General features: G+C 37.9%; 3 protein-coding genes and 1 long non-coding RNA gene across 6 annotated transcripts; 2 read left to right on the plus strand and 2 right to left on the minus strand.

The window, feature by feature from the left end:
* Positions 1-73: 73 nt before the first annotated feature.
* LOC306825189 (sulfide:quinone oxidoreductase, mitochondrial-like) lies at positions 74-11,828 on the minus strand. 2 transcript variants are annotated; one of them, XM_079345780.1, is made up of 10 exons: positions 11,743-11,828; positions 4,866-5,070; positions 4,501-4,671; positions 4,100-4,153; positions 3,804-3,998; positions 3,510-3,719; positions 3,206-3,389; positions 1,380-1,447; positions 1,093-1,271; positions 74-998 (listed from the first exon to the last, which is right to left on the minus strand). In XM_079345780.1, exons 2-10 carry the CDS (start codon positions 5,061-5,063, stop codon positions 941-943), a joined length of 1,317 nt encoding a protein of 438 aa, XP_079201906.1. In that variant the 5' UTR covers positions 5,064-5,070; positions 11,743-11,828; the 3' UTR covers positions 74-940. The 2 variants fall into 2 exon arrangements, with proteins under 2 accessions (XP_079201906.1, XP_079201907.1); XM_079345781.1 differs by lacking the exon at positions 11,743-11,828 and adding an exon at positions 5,525-6,712.
* LOC306825188 (sulfide:quinone oxidoreductase, mitochondrial-like) lies at positions 6,817-11,825 on the minus strand. Its single transcript, XM_079345779.1, has 10 exons — positions 11,743-11,825; positions 10,966-11,170; positions 10,611-10,781; positions 10,432-10,485; positions 10,124-10,318; positions 9,816-10,025; positions 9,512-9,695; positions 8,133-8,200; positions 7,856-8,034; positions 6,817-7,753 (listed from the first exon to the last, which is right to left on the minus strand). The coding sequence occupies exons 2-10, from the start codon at positions 11,161-11,163 to the stop codon at positions 7,696-7,698; spliced, it is 1,317 nt and encodes a 438-aa protein (XP_079201905.1). The 5' UTR covers positions 11,164-11,170; positions 11,743-11,825; the 3' UTR covers positions 6,817-7,695.
* Positions 8,159-9,503, plus strand: LOC306825191. The gene is made up of 3 exons (XR_013779227.1): positions 8,159-8,221; positions 8,382-8,969; positions 9,008-9,503. It is a non-coding gene; the product is annotated as an uncharacterized lncRNA (long non-coding RNA).
* A 2,201-nt stretch (positions 11,829-14,029) lies between the features above and the next one.
* Positions 14,030-27,404, plus strand: atp8b4 (ATPase phospholipid transporting 8B4). Of its 2 annotated transcripts, XM_079346111.1 has the most exons (28): positions 14,030-15,627; positions 16,100-16,158; positions 17,852-17,910; positions 17,998-18,111; positions 18,185-18,283; positions 18,366-18,427; positions 18,555-18,627; positions 18,786-18,856; positions 18,962-19,041; positions 19,341-19,499; positions 19,607-19,695; positions 19,792-19,988; positions 20,190-20,398; positions 20,843-20,886; positions 20,956-21,121; positions 21,213-21,401; positions 21,691-21,806; positions 22,217-22,381; positions 22,454-22,565; positions 22,643-22,748; positions 22,851-22,992; positions 23,339-23,522; positions 24,302-24,525; positions 24,639-24,722; positions 25,726-25,971; positions 26,053-26,191; positions 26,266-26,396; positions 26,928-27,404. In XM_079346111.1, the coding sequence occupies exons 2-28, from the start codon at positions 16,128-16,130 to the stop codon at positions 27,162-27,164; spliced, it is 3,528 nt and encodes a 1,175-aa protein (XP_079202237.1). In that variant the 5' UTR covers positions 14,030-15,627; positions 16,100-16,127; the 3' UTR covers positions 27,165-27,404. The 2 variants fall into 2 exon arrangements, with proteins under 2 accessions (XP_079202237.1, XP_079202238.1); XM_079346112.1 differs by having other exon boundaries at positions 14,030-16,158; positions 26,053-26,187; positions 26,928-27,017.
* Positions 27,405-27,612: the final 208 nt, after the last annotated feature.

Below are 27,612 nucleotides of genomic sequence, written 5' to 3' on the forward strand. Positions count from 1 at the left end.
GTCAGTGTTGAATGTCTGCAGAAATACACATCATATGAATGTTACATTTTGAGTGAAGACACTAATACAAGGCTTTTATTTTATTTTGTGTCGGGTTTATTTTAAATACACCTTTATTTACATTTTTGCAGCAATTTTCTTTTTCAACATTATTGAGGGAGTGCAGCTTGATTGGGATTTGAAAATGGACATTGCAAAACAATGAATTCATCAACAAAGTATATGAAATGGATCGTGTGTCAAATAGATGTCAGTCACATCATCACAGTAGTGATTAATCTTTTAAAATAATTGCTAGAAACACTGACTTCATATAATAATTAATTAAAACTATTTTTTAAATATTAGATGGCGCTATAGTAATAGTTTGCAGAATGGTTAAGCTGAATGCATACACAATATTTTATTACAAAAGGTAAAATACCCTACATCCCTTTTCCCCTCACAGTTTTATTGAATCGGTTTAAGAAACAGTTGTGCTCATTCAACACTCTTATCCAAATTCCTTAAATATCCTCAGAGTCCCCTCCTGGATGCCTCTGTAGTTAATGAAAAAGTCTTCCCTTCGAGTTGCCCTTCCAATGGATTTGTAACCCTACTCAGCCTTAGTATTCCACTTTGGGGTTTGATAAACCCAAAGCAAAACACATTGCAATAAGCCGCCTTAAAATAATGATTCAACTTTATGCAGCTAAAAGCCAAGAAGACTGCAGAGTTCACAGTTATTTGCAGTGTTTCGCTCAGGCCAAGTGAGTCATTTTAATATATAACTTGACAAAACCTTATGTAATAATTAATGATATGCCATACATGTAACTATTGCACTCACCACTGTATACAGTTGGTCCAGCATTTAGTAGAACAACTGATTTAATGTGCTACTTGTTTCCCTTAAGTTTAGAGAATGTTACTATGAACTCACAAAAATAATGGTGGAGTCTCATTTCATCCCAAGATGAAGGAGCTTCCTGTATGGTGCTGGTCCACCCCATAGACCCCTTTAATAGAATAAAAGTCTGTATTAATTCATTGTGACGTTGTGGTACCATATCTGTTGGCAAATTCTGACATCTTAACTAATAATCGACATACCTTAGAAGGCCATGCCAGTAGAGATTAGGCATCATATCAGCTTTCAAGTGGTACATAATTTTTCTTTCTTTGGCTTGGTTGATGGGGAATGTTTCCAGGGGTTGAAGATTGTAGTTAAACTCTGCCAGAATGACTGTATTGTAGCTTGTAACCAATGGACATGAGGTGTAGCCATCATACTATAAACAAGGAAATTCTGTTTTATTTACTTGCATTTCTATTTATCAGAGGTTCTGTCAACAGAGCAGTTATAACATTCCTCATATTAATGTTGACATGGTACTTACCTTCTTATCTGGCTTCTCATTTTTCAGTATTTTACTGATGGTTCTGTGCAGGATAGCAGACTGTGCAGCTAGGAATGGGAAATAAATAGTAAGCTTTTTTAATTTTTATAGAAAAAAATGTGTCCCAAATCAATATGATTTAATAACTTATACTGTATTCGAGGCATACAAACTCCTTAGTGCACAGTTTTAGCTTTAGTATATTGACTAAATTATTTGCATCACCAATTCATTAAAAAAAAAAACTGCAATGTTTCGGTCCCTCTTAACTCTTTGTCAAATGTGGTTTCAGCTGAAACACAATTTTTTTTTTGCTGATGCCCAGCAAGGGTCATGAGCAGAATAGTTGAGAGTGACAGTTTAATGTTCTACACTCCTACTTCATGAGATAGTTGGACATGCGAACACCTCCTCACCACAACCCAGCACTTTTTTACTGTCATGACACAACACTGTCATCTGCAGTCACACATTAAATCACTACATCCAACTGAAGTGTGACAGTACACACAAAAGAAAAACCTTTTCTTGAAGATGGACAACTCGTTTTGGATTTTTACGATCTCCCCAAAGCTTTTTCACTAACAATCACAGGCCCCTTTTAAAATACTGTACAGTCCTTTTAATGTTGGTATTAATAAGGCCAGGTCAGCTGTTGCAGGTGTTCAGGGTGGAGTTCCCCAAGGCTTGTTGCTAAGCCTATTTTCTTGCCTCTTATTGTATTTTCAACACAAATAAAATAATTATTATTAAAATATAAAATATACAAAAGCTGTCTTAAACAATCATCAGAACCCTCAAACAACCATACTCTGCCCTATTTACATCGATAATCAGATAAAAAACCATATAGTCAGTGGTTCAATTGTGCTTTTATAATCTCAGGTACAGAAGACGTAGAAGGGCTTATATAACAAGTCAATTTGACTACTGTATCTCTACCATTTTTGCTTCTTTCTTTTCTGTTCCCAGCTACCTGTTATATAAGAATTGATTTCTAATCGTTATTGATTAATTACAAAGCCCATGAAGCCTTCGCACCATGTTAATTATCAGTTGCCCTATGTCCCTACCTGCTCCCTGAGATCCTTAGATGAGTCCCTTCTTGATTTTCCAAAGTCTAACTGATATACAAAAGAGTGGAGCAATTGCAGTATGGGCTCTTTAGAATGAAGTTCCTGAGGAGATCTTAACTACAAACTGACCATGACCTTATGGCTCAAATGGCATTGTATGTTAGGAGTTTATTGGCATGTAAATGAGCATAGTCTGAAATATTAACATGAACACAATAATTTTATAATTTCAATAATTTAATTAATTATGAACAGTTCAAAATGTCATCACTCCGCATAAATACAAAGACTACACTTGATGAGTATGACTGGGCAAAATTCTTGACTGCAGTCAGATTGCAGTCATACAAAAAGTGATACAAAAAGGTTTGAATTTTAGACATTTATATGGCAGATATAATTAAATATATTGATGAGTAATACCTTTCAGAACACTAAGAGAGGGATGGGGAAGGGAAGCGGGGCGCTGAAGGGACAGCTTTGTTTTGGTTTGAGAGACTGGAGCTAAAGTGTGACGTCCACTGGACATCTACTAAAGTTGCATAATTGTACCTTAAAGGTTAACTAGGAAATGACTCTGAAAAACAAGCTTTATGAAGCCTAAAGGATTTCCCTTTTAAAATGGGTTATTAAACAAGACAGACACTGACATAAATAAAGTTCAAATGATAAAGCACTTCAGTATTAAACTGTATGAAATACACCAAAACAGTTTGATTCCCATTGCATCGATGCATTGTAGTCACTTACCAACAGCAGCTGCTGTCCTGGCTGTGGGCAGGTTGGTACAGTCTCCAATCCCAAACACATTTGGATACCTGTTGTGTTGGAGGTTTTCTTTGTTAACATCCAACCAGCCAGCCTCGTCTGCCAGTGGACTGCCTTTAACCACCAAATTGGGCCCCATTGGTGGTGTGACATGAAGCATTTCATACTAAAAACAGAAAAGAAAAAAATTACTTTTTTAGGAAACTGAATACTGTAACTTATGGCACAGGCAGTTAATACTGAACTACTAAGTAAAGTCACTTTTCAGGTACAGTAACACAGTTACCTCAATCACTGTGGTTTCGCCTGGTTTGTCAAGATTTTCAAACACAGCTTCTTGCTTGTCTGTCCGCACTTCAATAAGGTTGGTCCTCAGGTTTACTTGTATGTCACGTTGTTTTACAATTTCCCACAATGCATCTGCATATTTCTTGACCCCAAAGAGCACAGGGAGCGATGTGTTGTACACGACGTTGGCCCTTGCCCTTTTACCTGTCTTGGATAAAAACATCAAATATAATTATTTAATTTGTCATAATTGAAAAGCTTAGAAAATGTACTTTAGTTTGAATTCCAGTACCTTTCTGAAATAGGCATCTGATAGATACATGATCTTCTGTGGAGCTCCAGGACATTTCACAGGCGTATTTGGAAAAGTAAACACAGCGTTTCCCTCTTTGAAGTTCTGCAGAGCTTTCCATGTTTTCTCCACTGTTTTCACCGAGTAATTTGACCCAATCTTTGGATGATTCAGTCCCTCTGCCAGTCCTTTAATCTACATAACCCAATACAGTAACATTTTCTACAATATATCTGGATTAAATAAAATAAAAAAGTTTACAAGGAAGAGCGAGAGTTGAATGAATGAAGCCTTACCTTCTCATAATGGAGTTGTAAACCAAGAGCCACAATCAAATACTCATAGGAGATCTGTAATATAAAACAAAGACTGCACTTCATTTTACATTGGCTATGATGCGTGGCTATGTACATTTACATTATACATAAAAACACAATTTCTTAACCAACCATCTACAGTATAACCTAACACAAAGTCAGAAACAGATACATTATCCAGCAGTTTTTAGAATTCTGATATACAAACACATGGAGACGTCCCGGGGTGGATTATAAAGAATTAATGTATTAATGTATCTGTATAATCTTCTTTCCTCTGTCATGATGCTTTTGATGTTTTGTGTAAAGCACTTTGAATTGCCTTGTTGTTAAAATGTGCTATATAAATAAACTTGCGTTGCCTGTCAGAAAACACATACCTCATTCCCGTCATCTGTTCGAACAGTGTTTGTATCCGGGTTTATTTCCTGCACTTTAGATTTCACCCACTTCACTCCAGACGGCATAACACTCGCAGTGGATCGACCTGATGAGGCTACAGTTTTGGCACCAGCTCCGACCAGGGTCCATATTGGCTGATAGTAGTGAGTCTGAAAGTGGAAATGAAAAAAAAAAAAAGGTTGATATATGAGCTTCATTCGACAATGTAATTTTTTTTTTAGAACAAACGCATGTATAATACCACTATTTTTACTTTTTTTTGGGGGGGGGGGGCATTTGTAGTTAATGTTTTAATTTTCAACAGAAGAAAAAACACAACATAGGATAATGATTTGATGCTTGCCTCGCTGGGCTCCACAACGGCCACATTCTCAGCTCCCATTATCCTCTTCATTCGAGCACTCATCGTAATGCCTCCACTTCCTCCTCCGAGCACAAGCATTTTGTAATGCTGTTTGGCACAGGCCCGGCTGCTTGTGTGAAGATGAGAGACAGCAATGCCTGCATGGTGGCATTGCTTGAGACGTTGCAGTGCAGCCATTCAGTGTCTGAAGGGTAATAATGACAAGTCAATTTAGATAGAAACAATTCAGATTTGACCAGCAAACATGCACACATTTTTGCTCTGCATTTACATTAGGACAACTAATGAGTACTGTAAATAATCAGAGTGGGGTCAGAGCCAGACCACTTGAAGATTTTTCCCTCCATATGATAAAATATGAAGTACTTTAACATGCATTATTTGGAACAATAACATGACAGATTTTCTATACTACACATGTAAGGCTATTGTAACAAGGAATATCTCAAATTAACTGACTGACCTGACAGCACAAATGACTTACACATAATTTAAATAAAGAAGCAACTTTTATTTAGCTTTGTTTACTTCCTAACTTCCACTGAGCTGTTGCTCTGTATACTGCTGACTGAATTCAATCTTCACTGGAACTGTCAACATGTTACTTAGCAAAAAAGACAGACCCTTCATGCACTTACCACCAACAGCACTGCTGTCAATCGCCTGTCTTCCAGTCACTTTGGTCGAGTTCCTTAAATAACTGGAAAACTAAGCCCGACTTGCTGTCGCTGGCAGTTGCACCTGGAACAACCTGCGTGAACTTTGAACTTTGAGCGCTTAACCAAACTTGAACTTTCAGTGACCTCACCACTGTTACAATCTATGAGTGGGACGGATCGAGTCACTTTTGTCCCGCCTTCTCCATCGTTAGACGAATCAAAAAGCAGAATTCTTGACTGACAGTTTTATCATTATTATTATTATTGTATTCTGATGTGCTACTCTATTGATGAAAAGTTGACAATTATGCTCAGCAATGTAGAGCTGTAACTTGAAATGACCGCTCCCTTCCATACTTTTACTGTATTACAGAATAAGGAAAGCTGGCCATACTTGAAAAAGTATGGACACCGTATGTTAATTTCATGAAGGACAACCCATGAGAACACTGCATGTTATTAATAGGTTATCTACCATCAATAAAATAAACTATATAGTGACACAATTGATGTTTGGGGGCATCTAGTGGAGAAGTAAAACCATGTCAGGGGCTCTTTTGTAAATTGAATACTTGTTTGCTTTTTCTTAGTTTTGTTCTGTATCCCTGTCTGTTTGTTTGTTCCTGTCTGTTTTGTCCTGTTTGTATGAAGGCATTCCACACACAAAGAACCATACCGATTCTGGGAGATGGCAGGGTCCTCTCTGTTTACCATCTGTTTTATTGTCTCCTGTCCTATGTTCTGAAAAAAAGAAAACTTTATATACAAGAAAATGGCTGCTGTTTGATTTTAGCACAAGCAGAAAACTGCAAGGTAGACCGTCTCTTTGACTGCAATCAGAAAGGACATTAAAAATTAAACAATGGATTTTGATATCCGATTTGTTCCCTTTTGGATATCTGACACAAAAAGTATAATTAGCAACAGTTGAGATGTAGATATGTGAAAGTTACGTTTTTTTCTTGGAAGAACCTGATTGCCGATTTCCTGAGCGTTCATCCTGAATAGGATGAATGACATAGATATGAGAAATCGAAAGATCAGTACATGTGAATGGTAAAAGTGATGTCATTTCTCGTAGGAATAATCACATGAATATCTAACATTAGAATGTTAATGTGATTTTGTTTCATTAAAATTATTACTAGTTCTAACTCAGGCAGTTATGCAATATGCATATCATGAGTACACTTGAAAAAGTTTCGAACGCAAAAACTTAAACATGTTCAGTAGTATAAATAGTTACTTCAGTATGAAAAAATAACTTGACACAGACTGAATGGGTCTGTATTTCAATTCAAAACAGACATGAAGACCTCTGAATTGCTAAAATAACAAGAGACCAACTAGATAATATGGTACAATCAGAAGTATATCCAACGTTGAAGGAAGCAATCTAAAAATATATAGTATAGTAAAGCATCCCTAAAATATCCTGCAGCAGCAAATAAGAAAATACAATGTAGATAATGTAAACCCTTTACATTTCTAAGAGTTAATCTTAACAAAAAGGGAATTATTTGGAACATATCAAAACTATTTATAATACCTTTGAAAGAGCCTTGCTATCTTCGGTCAGTCTTCGGGACATTTACAAAGCCATGATCCATCTTCTCACCATAAAACTTCATGGTCAGCACCAAAATATATTTAAAAGCTCATAGTTTGCGTTTAACTCTTAAACATTGGAATCCTACATTTTGGCCCTTGTTTAAAGCTGTTGATACAAAAACATCCCATCTTCTCTCGGCCTCATATCATATTAACACGTCAGCTTTCTATCAGAGTTTTTGTGCTTTTTAGATTTTGTGCTTTGAATATTTTTTTTTTTTTTAGCAGCTATAACAAACATACTGTTGAACTGCAGGGAGGAGTTTTATTCTCAGTGTTTCAGCATGAGCTACTGGTTCTCATTTAAGTGAGTTATTTTCTAATGTACCATCAATACATTATCTGCTGCAGATTTCATGGCAAATGTTCAAACAGTTATTTGATCATGTCATTGAGACAAGCCAGAATGTCCAAACAATAGACTTCAGCAGAATATGACTGTATGTGTCCACCCCTTATGAAATATGGCGCTCATATGCTAATTTAAACCTTAAATTTGGGGGGATAGAACTATACTCTTGCACACTGATCATGACGTGTTATTTCATTCCCAGATGAAGGAGTTTCCTGTATGGTTCTGGTCCACCCCACAAGCCCCTAAAGATAAGAAGAAAGAAAGAACATTGTTTCATTGCAGAGAGGGGTGCGATTCCATCCCTTTAACCACTTTAACCATGTCATCACTTTATTACTGCTAACCTTAGAAGACCATGCCAGTAAAGATGAGGCATCACATCAGCTTTCATGTGGTACATGAGTCTTCTTTCCTTGGCTTGGTTGATAGGGAATGTTTCCAGTGGCTGTCCGTCGTAGTCAAACTCTGCCAGAATGACTGTATTGTAGCTTGTAACTAATGGACACGAAGTGTAGCCATCATACTAGAAACAAGATCAGAAGTTATTATGTACTTTGAATTATATTTTCCAACAGAGCAGTTTAACAATCTTAATTTTCCTAATGTCAGCTTGGCACTTACCTTCTTATCTGGCTTCTCATTTTTCAGTGTTTTCGTGATGGTTCTGTGCAGGATAGCAGACTGTGCAGCTGTGAGTGACAAAACCAATAGTAAGCCTTTTCATCATAAATAAAGAACAATAAATTCTGTCAAAACTGGATTGTGAACACTTACTCTATACAGTATAGGTTGTACACACTTATTGTACGAGTAATTTGTTTTAGCAGTCATATAAATAATAGGTATTCCCTTTTATTTGTATAATTACAGAACATTTCACCTTCCATGGGTAAACACCTTACCAATTGCAAACTGCATATTCACAAACTGTGTCTGCTTTACATCTGGTTTGAGTGTTTTTAATTCTGTCACTTCACAGTGATAACACACTGAATAGAAACATTTTAATCTTCAGTGGTTTGAATGCAAGTAAAAAAAGGTTTTTCCATATCAGACTATAAAGGCCTATCACAGATATATTGGTAGAATCAAAAAGCCTTTGATTTCAGATAAGAACTTGCTTGAGGTTATTAAGAAATTATCTCATTATGTAGTTTGTCCAGCAGGGTGCAATATCACTCCAAATGTTCCATCATTTAGTTTCCCCCTTGCTCAGCTGAGCTAATCTGCTAGCTGCTCTGAGTAAGTCTTGCTTCTGAGTGGGATCAGTCCGTTTTTCTTCGTTCAGTCTTATGTATTAATCTAAGACGAACAACTGACTCCTAGAGAAGGCCTTACACTCTGAAGGGACCTTGTAGTAGTTTGTGAGTTAATTGTGTACTAAAATAGTTCAATTGTAACATACTTGGGTAGAGGGCTTGTAGGGTGCAGCTTGAGTATCTAAAGGAGTTAACCCAAGTAAAATATAAAACACAGTGAGCAGTCTCATATCTGAGATTTCAGACACGGTCATCTGGTTACATGGTAACTAATACACTGAACATGATGAGAAAGATCATGCACAAACATGAATCTTTACAACAGTTAGATCGCTGGAGGTGATAGTGCATCTTTATATAACAATGTAATCACCATTGACGCTACGTTGCCAAGAACGTCCCATCATTTAATCCACAGTTGACAGACAGGAAATGACACAGGGACAGGAAATTAACTTTAACAGTGTTTGAGCCAACAGCATTTCTTTGTCATTTCGATTATAATATGACAAAATTAATGAATTGTTAAAAAAAAAAAACAGATACCCATACTACAGAGAAGTCTCCTTCAACTACACGCTTTATCGTGTCTGCTGAAAGGGTTTATACTGTCCTGTAAACTGATTATTGAGCAATTCACAAAAAGAGCAAGCAGTTAACTAGTAATAAAGTGTAGCAACAGGGAACTTTCCATTATTGCATCGATACATTGTTTAAACTGATGACACATTAGTCACTTACCAACAGCAGCACCAGTTTTGGATGTGGGCAGGTTGGTACAGTCTCCAATCCCAAACACATTTGGATACCTGTTGTGTTGGAGGTTTTCTTTGTTAACATCCAACCAGCCAGCCTCGTCTGCCAGTGGACTGCCTTTAACCACCAAATTGGGTCCCATTGGTGGTGTGACATGAAGCATTTCATACTAAAAACAGAAAAGAAAAAAATTACTTTTTAAGGAAACTGAATACTGTAACTTATGGCACAGGCAGTTAATACTGAACTACTAAGTAAAGTCACTTTTCAGGTACAGTAACACAGTTACCTCAATCACTGTGGTTTCGCCTGGTTTGTCAAGATTTTCAAACACAGCTTCTTGCTTGTCTGCCTGCACTTCAATAAGGTTGGTCCTCAGGTTTACTTGTATGTCACGTTGTTTTACAATTTCCCACAATGCATCTGCATATTTCTTGACCCCAAAGAGCACAGGGAGCGATGTGTTGTACACGACGTTGGCCCTTGCCCTTTTACCTGTCTTAGATAGAAATACAAAAATATCTCAATTTTTTTTAATTCAAATGAACACTTGATAGGTTTGGAAAATTATTAATATGATATTCTGGAATAAAATACCTTTCTGAAATAGGCATCTGATAGATACATGATCTTCTGTGGAGCTCCAGCACATTTCACAGGAGTATTTGGAAAAGTAAACACAGCGTTTCCCTCTTTGAAGTTCTGCAGAGCTTTCCATGTTTTCTCCACTGTTTTCACAGAGTAGTTTGACCCAATCTTTGGATGGTTGAATCCCTCAGGCAGCCCTGTGATCTAACAAAAACAAAAGCGTTTTCTTAGGTGTAGGCAACATTTCCTTTGCTGTAACTTATTTAACATATGGAGGGTTACTTGGTGGAGTTAGAGTTGAATGAAGGAAGCCTTACCTTCTCATAATGGAGTTCTAAACCAAGAGCCACAATCAAATACTCATAGGAGATCTGTAATATAAAACAAAGACTGCACATCATTATACATTTTAATAACAATTTATCTACCATCTAGTCAGAAGCTGAAACATTATCCAGCAGTTTTTAGAATTCTAATATACACAGAAAACACATACCTCATTCCCGTCATCTGTTCGAACAGTGTTTGTATCTGGGTTTATTTCCTGCACTTTAGATTTCACCCACTTCACTCCAGACGGCATAACACTCGCAGTGGATCGACCTGATGAGGCAACAGTTTTGGCACCAGCTCCAACCAGGGTCCATATTGGCTGATAGTAGTGAGTCTGAAAATACAGACACAATGTTTAATTGATGACGAAAATAGGTTTGAGAGGAGAAAAAGTAAAAACAATCACTGCTAAATAGTTGAGAGCCACCACTTCTTTGTAAGGATTTTTCGCTTTGTTGGTAATGTTTTATATTATTCCTTAAAAAGATGTAAGATGTAGGAAAACAGTGGGTTCTTGCCTCGCTGGGCTCCACAACGGCCACATTCTCAGCTCCCATTATCCTCTTCATTCGAGCACTCATTGTAATGCCTCCACTTCCTCCTCCGAGCACAAGCATTTTGTAATGCTGTTTGGCACAGGCCCGGCTGCTTGTGTGAAGATGAGAGATAGCAATGCCCGCATGGTGGCATTGCTTGAGACGTTGCAGTGCAGCCATTCAGGTTCTGAAGGGTAATAATGACACTTCGATTTAGATAGAAACGATTCAGATATACCGTCTGAGACTTAAATAACCAAGATAACCAGATTGTGCTCCACATTTACATTTTGACAATCAGGAAGCTCAAACATTTCAATAATGTTGTCCTGCTTATGAAAAGGGTCGACCATGAACTAATGAGATTAGTGAGGACAATAAGATTGTTGCTTTATTACACAGATACTGCAACAAGGGAACATCTCAGATAATTTACCTTTACAAAACACACAAGATGGGAGTGAGCATATTCACAACAGTTAAAGCTGAAGCTAACACCATGAAAGACATCATTAAACTCAGGTGGGAGCTCTCTACCAGGGCATAAAGCTGCTTCTTAATCCAACCTTGAACTATTAAAGAAGCCTGGTACTGGTCAAAAGCAACCTGTCTGCAAATAGAGTCCCCGAGCCTCTGCAGCAATCTCATCAGTACAGGCGCTACATTAGAAAGGACATCATGATATCCAGGGGAGGTGTCACATTGAAAAGAAGTAATGACACTCCTGAATGATACTTATGTAAACTGCTGTTTACCTACCGTTTCAACGAAAAGCAATTCAGCCTGACTTTGGTTCCCTCGGTGGCCTAGGAGAGGTGAAGTTGTAACTACCAACAGTACTGTATGTAGCTCAAGCTGGGGTTGTAGTTGGGTTACTTCTCCTTTGAGGGACGAACCCGACCCTTTGTCCCGCCTCCTGGCTCGCTCGACCAATGAAAAAGCCGTATTGTTTTACTGTCTGTTTAACATGTTGTGTTCGTGTAGCTTCATGTTCTGTCACAAAAGATGTGTTTCCAATGTTAAAGGGATATACATGTCATCCCCTAAGTGTGCACGGTGTGTTCATAACTTGTAGGAAAGTTGTCAATTCTTCTTTTGAGTACACAGACGGTTGTTTACAGTGTTGTTGAAAGCGGCTGTCAGGCTGCATAGTCGTCCTGGGATGAACTGTAAAGCTCGTTTACAAAATAACCTTAAACATGTTGTTGCTTCCCGTTGTCTACAGGCTTATCTTACGTAGCTGTGAGACTGTACACTCTCTATGAGGAGAGAGCTGTAATCTGCAATTAGGAATATGCAATTTTGCCGTTTCCCCGTAAATGCAGCACTTCTTTTTTCCATATACAAAACAGTGAGATTAGATCAAAAGTAGAGAGAGAGATACTGTATATATAGGCCACTGTCCCTGTGATTACATTAGCCTGGTCTATGAGGAAAATCTTTCCCCCTTAATCGACAGCTTTAGAGTCTGCAGTATGTCATGCTGAGGAAAACATGTAACTTGATGGATTAATTGTCACAAATGTGTAAATTGTGGGTTTAGATCTTTATGCCAATTAAAAAATATTATACATGATGATGTTATTGTGGTGAAGATTGAATAATTCTGCAAAGAGACTAAGTGGGCCTGTAACTGTCTGACTCGTTCGTACCACAATAAAATTAAAAGTCCAGATACGTATTTATTATTTATTAAACAAAACAGAGGACAAAAATGTTTAAACAAAAAACAGGTCACCTATTTGCCTCGCCTCCAGTTACATTAATTAATAAATTACCAGAAATCATATCAATGTGTGCAGAGGCATTGGGTAAGGGGAGAAAACAAAATAAAAGTTGGTAAACTTTAAAGCTCATCTGCCCCCTGCAGAAAGTAGACCTTATGTACAGGTCTGCTCAGGATTCTAATTTTTGTCTTGAGCCGAAGTTGACGTGTATATGAGTCTTTTTTCCCATTAGTACCTCAACTAGTTGTTTCAGTAAGCCAGGAGTTTGAAGGAGCTGAAACATCAATGATGATTACAATGTCTCCTGGGTTGAAGTTGTGGTTGGTTCATGTTAGCCTTTCTTGGAGTTGAAGACAGTATTTGTCCATCTTTTGCAAAACAGATCTGACATTAACTGTACTCTTTTGAGTTTGAGCATCCATACCATTGTCATTTTCTAAAGTTCGGAATAATAGGTTTTGTGTAAGGTGAGTTTTGGATCCACTTTTGCAGTTGTGGTGAGACCCCTCCCAATCCTTAGCAGGTTTGTGGGAGAATTTGAGAAATCCTTTTTTTTGCCACTAAATGTTCTCGTCTTTTCCTCAGGTTAAGTACAGTGTTCAGTGACCCTTGTGTTCTCAGGCACGTGTATGATCCTATCTTTAATTGTGGTCCATCAAGATTTGCAGGTTTTTAAACTGAATCCAAGAACAGCTGGCCCTCTTTCGTAATTTTCTTAGTCCTCTTTGGCACACTCTCTTCTCTTTTTTTTATTCTTCGACTGCTGTTCTCACAACTCCTCCAGTTTCCCCATTGAAACCCTATTGACACCAATGCTCATCAGCATACACTTCTCTTTCTTTCAATGGTCCAGTAGCTGACCAGCCAAGAATTGTTTTTAAAACATATGGTATATGGTATACAGTACATACACGCCTTATGACCTCCAGTGGTTCCAGGGCCCTTAGAAGATCTGATCCAATCAACAACTCTATCTCATATTAAATCTCAGGTACAGCTACATCTCTTAAAATGGATTTCAGAGAATTGGGGTTCCACATATTGAAATTGTACCTCAAACCTCACTTGCTTTTCAAGGAAATCTACATAATTTAATGGAATAGTACTGTATATTACTTTTCAAACAGAATGTATACGTTTATGTAATTTAAATAATATCTATATATTCATTTTCATTCAACTGTAGTTATCGCATGGAAGTGAGAAAACCCCCAAATGTAAATATCAAATCAATTGTGCACTTGAAATGAGTTTTTGGCAAAATTGTTTTTTTCTTTGCCTTAAATGAGTGCTGAAAAAAAATGGACATTTTCAGAAGCTTTGTGCTACTATCATGGAATTTCTGTAATTCCTCAGTTAATGTGTAACGATAATTCACTGTTGCTGATGTCAGTCAGAGCTCAGCTTTATCTAGACACCAGGGACAGCTGAGAGAGTCGTCGGCTCTTCCTGATATTTGCAAGGATGTCTGAGAGAGTTGTTGTTTGCTCCAGGGTTCTTGAAGTCATAGATTAGTCTAGGTGGGTTAATGTGGCCTGACCCTGATAATGGTAAAGTCTTTTGAATAAATACAGAGTCTTTGGAAGTGTCTGACAGTTATGTTTGAGCATGACACTGAACCACAGGTGTGATGTTGAATCATGTCTCCTCATCTGATGTATAAACTGTCATCAACGTGAGCCATCTGAGTCTTATTGTGTGGAGTCAACTCTTGATAATTTCCTTGACAACTACTATTCACTATTGATAGATTCACTATTTTCCTATTCATAGAACAAAATATTTGGGGGAGCTGGGAGTATTGGTGAATATGATCTGACATGCTGGTGGTGGCTGGCAACTTAAAATAAAACCCTGGCAGGGAAAGATTCATAACGTAGCTTTTTGGTAAATAATCTGCAATGTCATAAAGAATACACCCATGTCCTTTGGAGTTATCTATCTCATTGTAATGAGAGTGCCAGGTGTTTTTATATCCCCAGAGGGACACGACTCACCCTTGGCACACATTTTTATGTCTTACTGTCAAGAAATAAATCTAAACTCAACTCTGATGAAGCTACCAAATAAGAGTAAATAGGCCATAAAATTAAGTAAACAAGAAACCCATCAGCAATAGAAAAATATCAATGATGCAACAGCCGACACCCCAAGCCTGTGGAATATTGTTTTAAATATTGGCGAGCCAAAAGGCTGACTTCAGACTGTAGACTGTTTAAACAGGAATGTGACTCTTGACCTTTGCATTGCGTCTGGATTATACAAAAATACATCAGAAAGTAAAAGACTGGAGGGACATTGAGTAGATTTCCTTTTTTAACAACATATTTAATAACCCTTTTAGCTACTGGACCAGCTGTTCCCAAAGACACATACAATTAACTATAACCTTTAACCTTTGTGTCTATTCATTATGTATGACATTTTTTTATGTCCACTCAGTGCTGATCGAGCCTTTCTTTGCAATAAATAATATAAAATAAAGCTTTGCATTCGGCATGCAGAACACAAAAGTGTCTAATTGGATTTTAAAGAGAGATAGAGGGGGAGAGAGAGAGAGGGAGAGGGAGAGGGAGGATCTCTCATTACAGCATATATAGGCTACACACACTCATGCACACACAATCCAGACGCATCATCTGATAGTAGTCTGCAGTCTCAGCGTGTCATTGTGCTCAGTGGGTGGGGGGGTCTTCAATGAGTTGGAAGTTCTCTCTCACTCTCTCTGTCTCCCACATTTCTCTCTTTGACCACATTATGATGTTTATTCTGCACAATTTCAAAGCCTTTTATTCAGAAGGAGGCTCATTGCGTTTTCTTTAGATAAAGCTGCAAACATGTGGTGTTTAAGAATATCACTGAATGACAGGATACAAGAAGACAAATCAAGAAAGCCTCTTTGACAGTCCAGTGAAAGGTAAGAAAGCTTCCCTTGTATTCCATCATTTTGTTGGACTATAGTGACCTAAACTGTGTTTAAGAGTTACACTCAGCTTTGCATTGCTCACCTGGGATCTCTTTGCCAAGGACACACATTTCACTGGGGACATACCTGCTGCTGCTGACAGTCATTATAGCTACCTGTGTGAACAGAAAAGAAACAAAACACCAGTTTGCTATGTGGGTTGCCTCAGATATCACAGGACTACGACAATACACTGAAATGGTGTCAGCATGAAAAAAAGCCCCTAATATATGACCAGCTGGTATCGTTTATAAGCATGTTGTATCCATAAGTCTCAAAGTATTGAAATGTTGACAACCTTATGAGCAAATTTGACCTGCTAATGTAAAGTTTAAAATAGCATGAAGTGAAAATGTCCAAGCACAGTCGGTAAATATGCCAGCTAGTTACATTCCCCCCTCTGATTTCTTCACTTGACTTTCAGGGGATCTTTTTTGAAGGTCCTGGAGAAGATGGCATTCTGGAGAAGAAATACTCACATTGGTAAGTCTTTTCCAGATTTACTCAAGTCTTGAGTGTAACTGTGGCCCGAACAGATTTAAGGTGTATAATTTGTGGAAGAATAAAAAAAGATGACGTTCCAGTTTTTCTCATTTGTCTCTAAAGCGTGCCATGTTTGAAGGTTTTTACAAGGCATTTTTTACATTTCATATTGTCCTGGTACAGTGCACTGGTTCACAAGGATAAATTTTTAAAAAGCCTCCTTCTTCCTCGCTCTATCAGATGAGTGTGAGGTGTGTCTAGTGTGCATGTGTTTGTTGTATTTGCTGTGGTTGTTGGTAAACAATATCTACCTTACACATTGACACAATGAAATGAGACTTAGACTTTCTTTATTGTCATTAAAATATGGACTTTACAGTGCAGATAAGAACAACATTTTGTTGCATTGGCTTATTGTAGTGCAGGATAATGATGACCTTGTGTCTTCCTCAAAAGAACTAAAAAGTGCCTTCAGTTCATGTGTTGCCACTAGATTGGGAACAAACCCCTCTGTCTCTAAAGATCATCCCTTGAATTGTGTCTGAATTATTTCCTGAAGCGTTTGTCAATGTTTTAACTGTTTAGTCTGACTTTAAGCTGCTTAGACTTGCAGAGATAACTTTGTGCTGTGCTGTCGTGCATCCTATAATGAAATGCTTAAGCAGACCTTTACTGAATAAAAGCTCTTCTTAATAATTTATCATGGAAGTAAGTGATAGCAGGACGAGGGCAGTCTGTTGTGTGAGAAGGTCTCTCGGGTTGCAGCTCTGAGTGTGTGTGCTTTGAATAATACAACAATGAATTAACCTTGTTAGAAACAACACATCTGACAGCCCACACTTTGGGTTTTGCTGTATATGTATTGTGTTGTCTGTCAGTTAATTCATTGAAAGTTGACTGTTTATAAAGAATGACTGAGCACAATATGAACATTACAGCATCACTTTGACAAATGAGCCATGAGGGGAAGGCTGATGTTAAAACGGAAGCTACTGGTTGTTTTTCTTTTTTTGTACAACAGGCCACAACCAGTGATGTTAAAATGTTTTTTTTCCTCTTGTTTACTGGATAAACGAAATGTGTTAGTTTTAAGATGGATGCAATAATATCCTTTGAAGTAAGATTCAGCATTCATAATTGTGCTGTCACAATTGATTCTGAGGCATTAAAGTAAAGACTGTGCAGACATGAAACCTTAGCTCAACTCTCCAACGATTCCCTCATCCTCATCCATCTGTTTTACACAGGACCTTGGTAAAAAAGTGAAAACGTGAACCGTTTGTATGGACAAGAATAAATACATTTGTATATTGTTCACCCTTGTTTTGGAACAAGCTTTATCTGCATGTTTTCTCTTCTTTGCCACTGCTGTCTGCCATATTCAACAGTTTGAATTATGTCCAGCCCAAACTTACTTGCACGCTGTGATTGGCTGGAGGAAACACATCCTCTACCCATTTAAAAAACATCCTGAGTCAACCAAAACATCAAACTACAGGCAGAGGACATGGTCTCCGTAGACAAAGTCACTGCCACACATGTAAAGAGTGATGATAGAGCTGCATTACTTTTTAATAAGTATTTATTTTATTTTTTAGGAAAACACTACTAACTCTACCTTTAAGTATGTAGGCTTTGATTATGTTTGATTTTTTTTAACAGCTCTGTTCAAAACTACCATTTTTCTCTGTAGAAAAGGAACGCCATGTGAAAGCCAATGCAAGCGATTACAATGATAAATTCCATTATGCCGTAAGTGAACCTGAAAATGTCCAAACATTTACAAGAGTCAGCATGTTTTAAATCACCAGTGTGCTGTTGTCTTTTTTATTCTTTAAGGACAATCGCATCAAAACCTCAAAGTACAACGTGTTCACCTTCCTGCCTGTTAACTTGTTTGAGCAGTTTCAGAGGGTGGCTAATGCTTACTTCTTGGTGCTGCTGATACTGCAGGTAAAATACATGTTTGTTTTTTACACATTCCTTCTTTGAATGCAGTTTTTTTAATTGCTTATGTTTCATGTAGTCAATTCCAGAAATTTCCTCTCTATCCTGGTTCACAACAATCGTGCCTTTAGTGTTGGTGCTGGTCATCACAGGAGTTAAGGATGCCACCGATGATTATGTAAGTCCTCTTGTTTATGCTTCACTACATTCTCGTCTATTTATCAAATACGGTAACATTTTTACCCTTTTTAAATGTTTAGTTTAGACATAGGAACGATCAACAAGTCAACAACCGCCAGTCTCAGATTCTCATCGAGGGCAGGTACACTTTATCCCTTTATGTCTTTTTAGTTTCTTTTTACGTTGCTAAAAAGCCACAGAACTGTGGCAAATGATTTCACTGTATACCGAAGGACTTTAATAAAGGTTTGTGTTTTTTCATTTCCTAGACTGCAGAATGAGAAATGGAAGAATGTTCGAGTGGGTGATATCATCAAACTGGAGAACAATCAGTTTGTTGCTGTGAGTAAAATGTTGTTGTGGTCTCTGCAAACGAGAGAAGTAGAAAGTAAAGATCTGTTTCGTGAGATACAGAGGCTGTTTTATGCTCCTGCAGTCTCTGATACAGGGATTGATAAATCACCTTTTCTCCTCATTGAGTGTTTCATGTTGTCACACAGGCCGACATCCTCCTTCTCTGTAGTAGTGAGCCCTATGGACTGTGTTATATTGAGACTGCAGAGCTTGATGGGTATGTGTTGGAATAATGTTTGATATGTAATATAGAGGTAAAAAATGTTTACTGTTCTTATATTTGACTAAATGCGGAAGTCATTTTTGTCTTTTCCTAAAACAGAGAGACTAATCTGAAAGTTCGTCAGGCTCTGACTGTCACCTCGGAATTGGGAGATATTTCCAAATTAATCGATTTTGATGGTGAGATGATGTCTGACAAATGTGTCTATTTTAGACAAATGAAATGTAAAGCATTTTATTTTTCCAGAACCTTTAACACATTGCCAAAGCACATTGTAAACCTTACATCTTAAAGAACAACCATGCAAACAGGACTTAGCACATTCTCTTTAAGGATAACTCCGAGTATGTGCATGCTGACATGTCATGTGACGATCTTAGGAGGAATTGTTTGTTAATGATTGACCTGGTGACTTTTTTCTTTTCTCTTTTATTGATGACTCATAATGGTCAAACTAAATGTCCTTCTTTTTCAACAGGCGAAGTGATTTGTGAGCCACCGAACAACAAGCTGGACAAATTCACAGGAACGCTGCTCTGGAATGACTGTAAATACCCTCTTGACAATGAAAAAATGCTGCTGCGAGGTTGTGTGCTCAGAAACACTAAGTGGTGCTTTGGATTGGTCATCTTTGCAGGTTGGAGTTTAGTTTAGATTGTTTTTTCATCCATTAAAATCCTTTCCTTTGACCGGCTTGTTCAACATTCTTGCTTAAGTTAACATTTCCTGATTTTCTTCTGATAGGATTGCAAACTAAGCTGATGCAGAACTGCGGAAAGACCATATTTAAAAGAACAAGTATAGACAAGCTGATGAACACCTTAGTTTTGTGGGTAAGAATGAGATGAAGGATGCATAGACACAAACTAATACTGATAACATTGCCTCCTGATTTAGACAAATCATTGAAAAAGGGATCTCTATTTCAGATCTTTGCCTTTCTTATTTGCATGGGAGTTATTTTGGCCGTAGGAAACACCATCTGGGAGAGCTGGATCGGCAGAAACTTCCAGGTGTTTTTGCCATGGGATGAGATTCAAAGCAGTGCTGTCTTCTCCGGCTTCCTTGCCTTTTGGTCTTATGTCATCATACTCAACACTGTGGTGCCTATCTCGCTGTATATCAGGTAAAGACAGAGACATCAAACTAATGATTCTATTCCAGAAGTTTTAGTTAACTAACCAGCTTGTGTTATTGTCTTGCAAGAGTCTAAAATAAAGAATATATTTCAATATTCTTTATGCAGTCCAATTCTGAACAAAGGTTCTAGTATTTCTTTAAATTCTGCTCATGTTAAAAGTGATCTGAAATGTAAACCCTTCTTCAGTGTGGAGGTTCTGAGGCTCGGTCACAGTTACTTTATAAACTGGGACCAGAAGATGTACTGCATGAAGACAGACACGGCGGCAGAAGCTCGCACCACTACCCTGAACGAAGAGCTGGGTCAGGTGGAGTTTGTCTTCTCTGACAAGACGGGCACCCTCACGCAGAACATCATGGTGTTCAGCAAGTGCTCAATTAATGGACACACGTATGGTATAACGATTTGTTTTTGCCACTCATCAAAATTGTGAGACTAACATTGTCATACTTTTAAACTACGTATCCCAGTCAGTTTTAAATACAAATAAAGGTTGGTTATAAGGTTATAAGCAAAAAGATAAAAAATAAAAGTATTCCTATAAAAACATAAATAAATAAATTCTAACACCAGATTGAAATTAATGCCTAAATAAAATGAAGATAAAAGTTGGATAGGTTGGATAGATATGTGCACTATGTATGATACACTTACAGCTGTATGAACCTTGTCTTCAAGAAATAATTCAATTTAAATTCAGAGATATATTAACAAAAATGATATCTTGCTCTATATACACTGTGAGAGCCTGAATGTGCAAACCCATATTGATCCTCATTATATATCCTTACTTCTCTGTCTTTGACAGGTTCATTAAACCAGTGCATTTTTCTCCCCAGGTGACCTCTATAATGAATTTGACCAAAAGGTGGAAATCACAGAAGTAAGTCAACTTAAATAAAGACTAAACTCTTAAAATTAATGCTGATATTAAAATGTTGTTCTACCTCAGAAAACCGCCTGTGTGGATTTTTCCATTAATCCTCTCAGCGATAGAAGATTTCAATTTTACGATGGCAGCTTGCTAGAAGCGGTTAAACTGGAGGACCCAGCAGTGCACGAGTTCTTCAGACTGCTCGCTCTGTGTCACACCGTCATGTCTGAGGAGAAGAGTGAAGGTAAACTGAGCACACTATCCATCCTTGATCAGTGAAATTACGTGAGATATTCTGGAGGGTTCTGTTTGATGTCACGTGTGTTCACATGAAGGGGATCTGGTGTACCAGGCCCAGTCTCCTGACGAAGGAGCCCTGGTCACTGCAGCACGAAACTTTGGCGTTGTCTTCAGAGCTCGAACCCCTGAGAGCATCACATTGTGTGAGATGGGACGAGCCGTCACCTACAGGCTGCTGGCCATACTGGACTTCAACAACGTGCGCAAGAGAATGAGTGTCATTGGTTAGGTCTTCACTTTTAAAAGCAAAAATTAATTAATAGTCAATATGTTATTTTATCTAGATAAATAATGTAGAAAATGACGACTTGATTTAAAATCAAATTTGTTTGTCTTTAGACTACTCTGTTTTATATTGAAATATTAAATGTGTGAAATTGTAATCCTCGAGAAAATAGCATGAATTTGATTGTTTCTTTAGTCCTGCTTGTGTTTGCAGGAGATACTCCATGTAATCGTTAGTATTATATTAATATTTGATCAAAGAAAAGTTCTTCTTGATGTGTTTTCTAGTCAGAAATCCAGAGGGTCAGATCAAACTGTACTGTAAAGGAGCTGACTCTATCATCTTTGAGCGGCTGGATCCGTGCAGTGAGGACCTCATGCACACAACCTTAGAACATCTTAATGTGAGTTTTATTCTGTTGGATTGTTGTCATTGTCAACGTTTTCCTACATTGCACCTGCTTCTAAATGCAAACCATAAACCCCGCTGAACATCATCAAAAACATCAACATGAGTCCATAATGATGAAGATTCCTGCAGCAGCCAGAGAGAGAGAGCGGATGAAGTTTGATGATTTGCTGGAAATTTCATAAATAGCTGGATTTAGCTTTTATATATATTTGTGTCTTGGCAAAGAATACAATATTTAATGATCAGATTTCACAAGCATTCATGCTGCAGAATAGAACTGATCTTAGTCTTCAGGACAATCAGTGATTATTTGTTACATTTTTTTAAAACATGCAATATCCTGTTCTATATCCCACACTGCAACTGTTTTTGATTAAAGATTTTCAATCATTTTCTCTGCAGGAATTTGCAGGAGAAGGTCTCCGAACTTTAGCTCTGACCTACAAAGATCTCGATGAAGATCATTTTGACGTTTGGATGAAGAAGCTTCTGTTTGCCAGCACTGTGATTGAGAACCGTGACGATCAGCTGGCTGAACTCTACGAGGAGATCGAGCAGGGCATGAAGGTAGCAATGACATTTTGAATACCTTTAAAACATAAGCAGCTTCTGAAGACTGAATGCTGTCCCTGTTTGAAGCTTCTAGGAGCCACAGCCATCGAGGACAAACTTCAGGAAGGCGTCCCTGAAACTATCGCTTGTCTTAATCTAGCTGACATCAAGATCTGGGTCCTCACAGGAGACAAACTAGGTACAAGACAATGGAAAAAAATGTAAAATAATAATAATCAATTTGTAAAAAGAGACGTAAACTATAAAACTTTACAGAGACCGCAGTGAACATCGGCTACTCCTGCAACATGCTTCGAGACGACATGAATGAAGTGTTCATTGTCTCTGGAAACACATTGCTGGAGGTGCAGCAGCAGCTCAGGTGATGGACTGCTCATTTCTGTTTTACAGTGGGTTTATAGTCCTACAACTACTGACACTTAAAATATTCAGTCCTGAAAGGTGTTTTTTCTTTTTTCTTTAGGAATGCCAATGAGCAGATTCTCTGCCTCAGTCGAGCATGTGGTGCAGAGGACGTTGATAAGACGGATATGTTTGCAGATGACTCTGTGTTTGAAGAAAGCATTATTGCAGAGTATGCCTTAGTCATCAGTGGTCAAAGTTTGGTAAGACAAAGCATTTTCACGTTTTGTTTTGTAGCGCCTGCAAGACTGAATTTGTTAAGTGGTTGCTGTGTTGATTTCCACTGAGGATTGCATCCCTGTACCTACTGCTGACTGTGCATGCTCTGTAATGAGTAGAGAGCTCATATGGGTCCTACACTCTATTACAGGGTTTTCATTAACATCCATTTCCTCACAGATGAATTGCCCCCTCACTGGGACCGTGAAGCACAGCAGCTCTGTGGAGACGCTACATTGAGCTATTGCTTGGTGTTTTCTCTGCGGGAGGTTGACATTAAGGAATAGTAATGAGAGGTTTTGAAAAGTGTAGTATGTGCTCTCCCTGCAGGCTTACGCTCTGGAGCCGCTGCTGGAGCATGTTTTTTTGGACTTGGCTTGTTTGTGTAAAACAGTGATCTGCTGCAGGGTGACTCCCCTGCAAAAAGCGCAGGTGGTACAGCTGGTGAAAAAGCACAAGAGGGCAGTCACTGTTGCCATTGGAGATGGAGCTAATGACGTCAGCATGATAAAAAGTAAGTCTAAGGATCAATCACTTAAATACCAAATTTGCTTCCCATGGTATCAGCAGCATGAAGCATAAAGTTCGAGTAACAAGGATTTGTCCAGTCAGAAACACATTTTTGACACCTCTGAAGGTATTTGCATGGTTCAAAATCAAATACTGGTCTAGAATTGGGGTTTGACAGTAAAGACAAAAACTCTCATGATCCCGTTCTGTTGCATGATATTATTAAACTACAACTTTTGTTTTTGTTTAAAGACACCAAGTGGCAAAAATCACATACTGTGCCTTTAACTAAAACTTACTGTATTAAAAGTTAAATAAACCAAGACAAACGTGATATTAGGTGTTTAATTCTGTGAGCATCGTCTATTCAAAATATGAACAAGCCATACAAGGTTTTTAAACTGGGCCGCAAGATAACTGGGATGCAAATGTGCAACATTTCTTAACTAATAGACCAGTATACCAGTATAATTTAGCCAACAATGTTACAGCGGAGTAAGAACTCTTGACTTCAGGGCGCAGATACAGAATGACTGTAGGATGACAACTAAAAGAGGCATCACATCATTTGTACCAGGTAGCATTCAGCTACTCAACAAGCTCTGATTATACAGTACACTCTGCACCACTGAAATCCCTCATATAATCATGCTTTAATGATGTATTTTTTAATGGTTTTGTTGTTATGTGCTGTCCTGTGTATGATTGTTTTTATCGTGTTTTACGTGTTTTGCTGTAGTTTAAGTTATAAAATGCAGTGACAAATGGTGTGTTCTTCCTCAGCTGCTCACATCGGTGTTGGCATCAGCGGTCAGGAGGGGATGCAGGCTGTTCTTGCGTCCGATTTCTCCTTCGCTCAGTTTCGGTACCTGCAGCGCCTCCTGCTGGTGCACGGCCGCTGGTCATACTTTCGCATGTGTAACTTCCTGCGCTATTTTTTCTATAAGAACTTTGCCTTCACGTTGGTACACTTCTGGTACGGTTTCTTCTGTGGTTTCTCAGCTCAGGTAAGTAATCATTTTGGTATGTTATAAATTGACCTTTCTAACCTCACAGCATCCTTTAAAAAGTCTGGATTTAGAAACACAAACTAATGCACACAACTGTCCTCTGTCCACAGACTGTATATGACCAGTGGTTCATTACACTCTTCAATATAGTCTACACTTCTCTTCCCGTCCTTGTGATGGGACTTTTCGATCAGGTACCACTCTAAACATTATTATATTGTAGTTGTGATTTATTTATTAGGCAAAATCAAGACTTCTGATTTTGTTTTTCTGTTCAAAATATGATCCAGTAATCCATGTGAATATCTCATTAATGTAGACCTATTTTACTGTTTCGCAATAAAAACAAACTTCCAAATGGCACTGTAACATCTGACCTTACAATAGATAAGACTCTAAGTTCAATATATACTATATGTGAATAGAAACTCTTACCTAGAGAAACACGACTGCCCATGCTTGCAGGTTTATTTTATTGTGTTGTCTTGAAAACAATGCCAGTATTCTTGTTGAGTTTACTGGATAGTTATGAGAACTTAAAAAAGACAAAGTTTCGATTTATTTATCACACTTGATTTTGTCTTTGTCATGACTGTTGGTGTATGATTCAAAATTGTGTGGTTTTTTTTTTATTACTATTTTTTATCAACAATAGATTCCTCTTGATCTGAGGTTTTCAGAATAAAGCTCTTGTGAGGAATTTTTGGCCAAATTGACATGATGCCTGTTTATGGACTAGGCCTGTTACTGCTGTCAATCAGAAGCAACTATTTATAGTTTTCAAACCAGAAGTAGACATATTTTACAACTTACAAATGTACAGGACAAGATCATCCAGAGTTTAGATGTACCACTTTATCTACAGGGGTTGAAAAAGTGACACAACCTGATTGTTCCGCATAGGATATTTAAGTTATTCACGAAGAGCCATCTGTGATAACAGGAGGAACGTCTAAGACGCAGTGGAAACTCTTTTGTGTTCACATGAAAACTGGGTTATTATCCAGTTTATAGCTTTTTTTCTTGAGATAAATCAACTTTCTCTGCTTGGTCTCCATACTAACCTGATCAGTACTCATTTCATATTTTATTGTAATTTGTTCATCTATCACTTTGAAATCAACATCTGCCACACAACTACCATCGAATCATCCCTCCATACTTCACTTTCTCGTATATCTCTCTTGTCTCCTAAAGGACGTCAATGACCAGAACAGCCTTCGGTACCCGAGCCTGTACAAACCTGGACAGCTGAATCTTCTGTTCAACAAATCTCAGTTTTTTCTTAGCACATTTCAGGGATTAGGAACATCCTTCCTGCTTTTCTTTATTCCCTATGGAGCCTTATCTGTCATGGTGAAAGAGGATGGCTCCCAATTTTCTGACCAACAAACATTCGCTGTCACAGTAGCAACATCTTTGGTCGTCGTTGTAAGCGTTCAGGTGAGAGATGTACAAAAACAGCCAAGATGATTGGAAAATGAATGCTAAACTCATGCTGATGACGCCTGTATCTGTTCATAGATTGGACTTGATACACATCATTGGACAGCTGTCAATCATCTCTTCATATGGGGCAGTCTGATAGTGTACTTTGCCATATTATTTGCAATGCAAAGTAATGGCATGTTTGGGCTCTTTCCAAGTCAGTTCCCATTTGTAGGTAGGTTTTTTTTCTAAGATGGATACACATAAACAGCTGTGATGGAAACGAGTCTGAACACTTTACCCTCTCAGGAACAGCCCTTAACTGTCTGTCAGAGAAGAGTGTGTGGTCGGTCATTTTGCTCACGTCTGTGGTGTGTGTCGTGCCTGGGTTAGTCGTCAAATTCCTCAAAGTGGACCGCTTCCCTACCCTGACAGATAAGGTACAATAAGTCTTTTATAAATCTATTAACATGAACTATTTTGACAATACTCTTCTTGCAGTATTTCAATAGTGATAAGAAAACCAAGTACATTTTACCTCTAAGCTGTCAAATGATCAAAATTATTCTTATTAAAGTGAAGTAAGTCTTCTTTCAGAGCTTTCATTTGTTTTAAATGCTGAAATATTAAACATTGCATGACATTATGTTCTTTTTCTTTGAAGAGGGCCTAACTTAGGTGGAGAACCATTGAATTACCAGCTCCTAAATACTACTTTCCCATTAATACATCTTTATTAACCATTAAATAAAGTCACATTTTATAATTTATCAGGGGCAGAGGCAAACTATACGGAAATATAACCTTTGCTTTACAAACTCTACAATTTGCTCGTAATATAGTATGTTTACTCTAACTTAAGTAAGACTCTAAATCTAAAACATTACTCTTAAGGTCATATTCTTGCATTGTGGTATTGGTTCTTATATTTACATAATTAGGGATCCACTTCCTCTGCTGTTTTTCTGCAGGTTCGACATCTTCAACGGTCAAAAAACGAAGGAAGGACATCAGAGGAAGAACCTGAAGCGAGTAAGCAGGACAAGCTCCCGTCGCTCTGCATATGCTTTTTCCCACCAGCAGGGCTACGGAGAGCTGATCACCTCAGGCAAAAACATGAAAGAGGGATCCATGTTTTCTGCTCGCTCCCCTGGAAGAACACCTCACCGCTTCGTCTGGATGGAAAACCTGTTGAAGAAGAAGAATGAAGTTTCCTGCATCTCTGATGAAAACCTAAAGGGCAACATAGAAACACCGGCTGCACAGCAACAGTGCCCAGGATGACCAGCACTCAGGATAAAAACGTTTTACTTCACAGATCAAGAACAAGGTTTGATGTTTTTAAACCATATAACACAGGGAAACTTCATGTTTATTAGTATGAATCTTGTAGACTCTGTTGAATGTTTACAGTCAGTCAAAACATATCAAGAGGTATCTTTTCAATAAAAAAAATCTGCCAATTAAATAAAAGATTAAAGAATTTTTTTATCACGTAGGACGTTTGTTGAATGTAGAAACTCAGCTCGACATGAACAGATGGATTTTAGGGACTACCAAAGTTAAAAAAAAGATTAAGTCTCCTGATTCAATTGATCCAATTTGAACTTCAGAACTATTTTAAAGGCATTTCCTCTTCTAAATTCTGAAGAAAGG

This window comes from Symphodus melops (assembly GCF_947650265.1).
Source record: "Symphodus melops genome assembly, chromosome: 6".
Classification (NCBI taxonomy): Eukaryota; Metazoa; Chordata; class Actinopteri; order Labriformes; family Labridae; genus Symphodus; species Symphodus melops.

Bases quoted from the DNA above. Each gene is read 5' to 3' on its own strand.
- atp8b4 (XM_079346111.1), top strand. From the start codon at position 16,128: ATGGCATTCTGGAGAAGAAATACTCACATTG. The intron at 18,857-18,961 runs GTATGTGTTGGA...TTCCTAAAACAG, and splicing joins GAGACTGCAGAGCTTGATGG to AGAGACTAATCTGAAAGTTC. The intron at 21,122-21,212 runs GTAAACTGAGCA...GTTCACATGAAG, and splicing joins GTCTGAGGAGAAGAGTGAAG to GGGATCTGGTGTACCAGGCC.
- LOC306825189 (XM_079345780.1), bottom strand. From the start codon at position 5,063: ATGGCTGCACTGCAACGTCTCAAGCAATGCCACCATGCAGGCATTGCT. The intron at 4,672-4,865 runs GCAAGCATCAAA...TTCCACTTTCAG, and splicing joins CCGTTGTGGAGCCCAGCGAG to ACTCACTACTATCAGCCAAT. The intron at 4,154-4,500 runs GTATGTGTTTTC...TTTATATTACAG, and splicing joins GAACAGATGACGGGAATGAG to ATCTCCTATGAGTATTTGAT.
- LOC306825188 (XM_079345779.1), bottom strand. From the start codon at position 11,163: ATGGCTGCACTGCAACGTCTCAAGCAATGCCACCATGCGGGCATTGCT. The intron at 10,319-10,431 runs GTAAGGCTTCCT...TGTTTTTGTTAG, and splicing joins TAGAACTCCATTATGAGAAG to ATCACAGGGCTGCCTGAGGG. The intron at 7,754-7,855 runs GTTAGCAGTAAT...TCTTATCTTTAG, and splicing joins TACTGGCATGGTCTTCTAAG to GGGCTTGTGGGGTGGACCAG.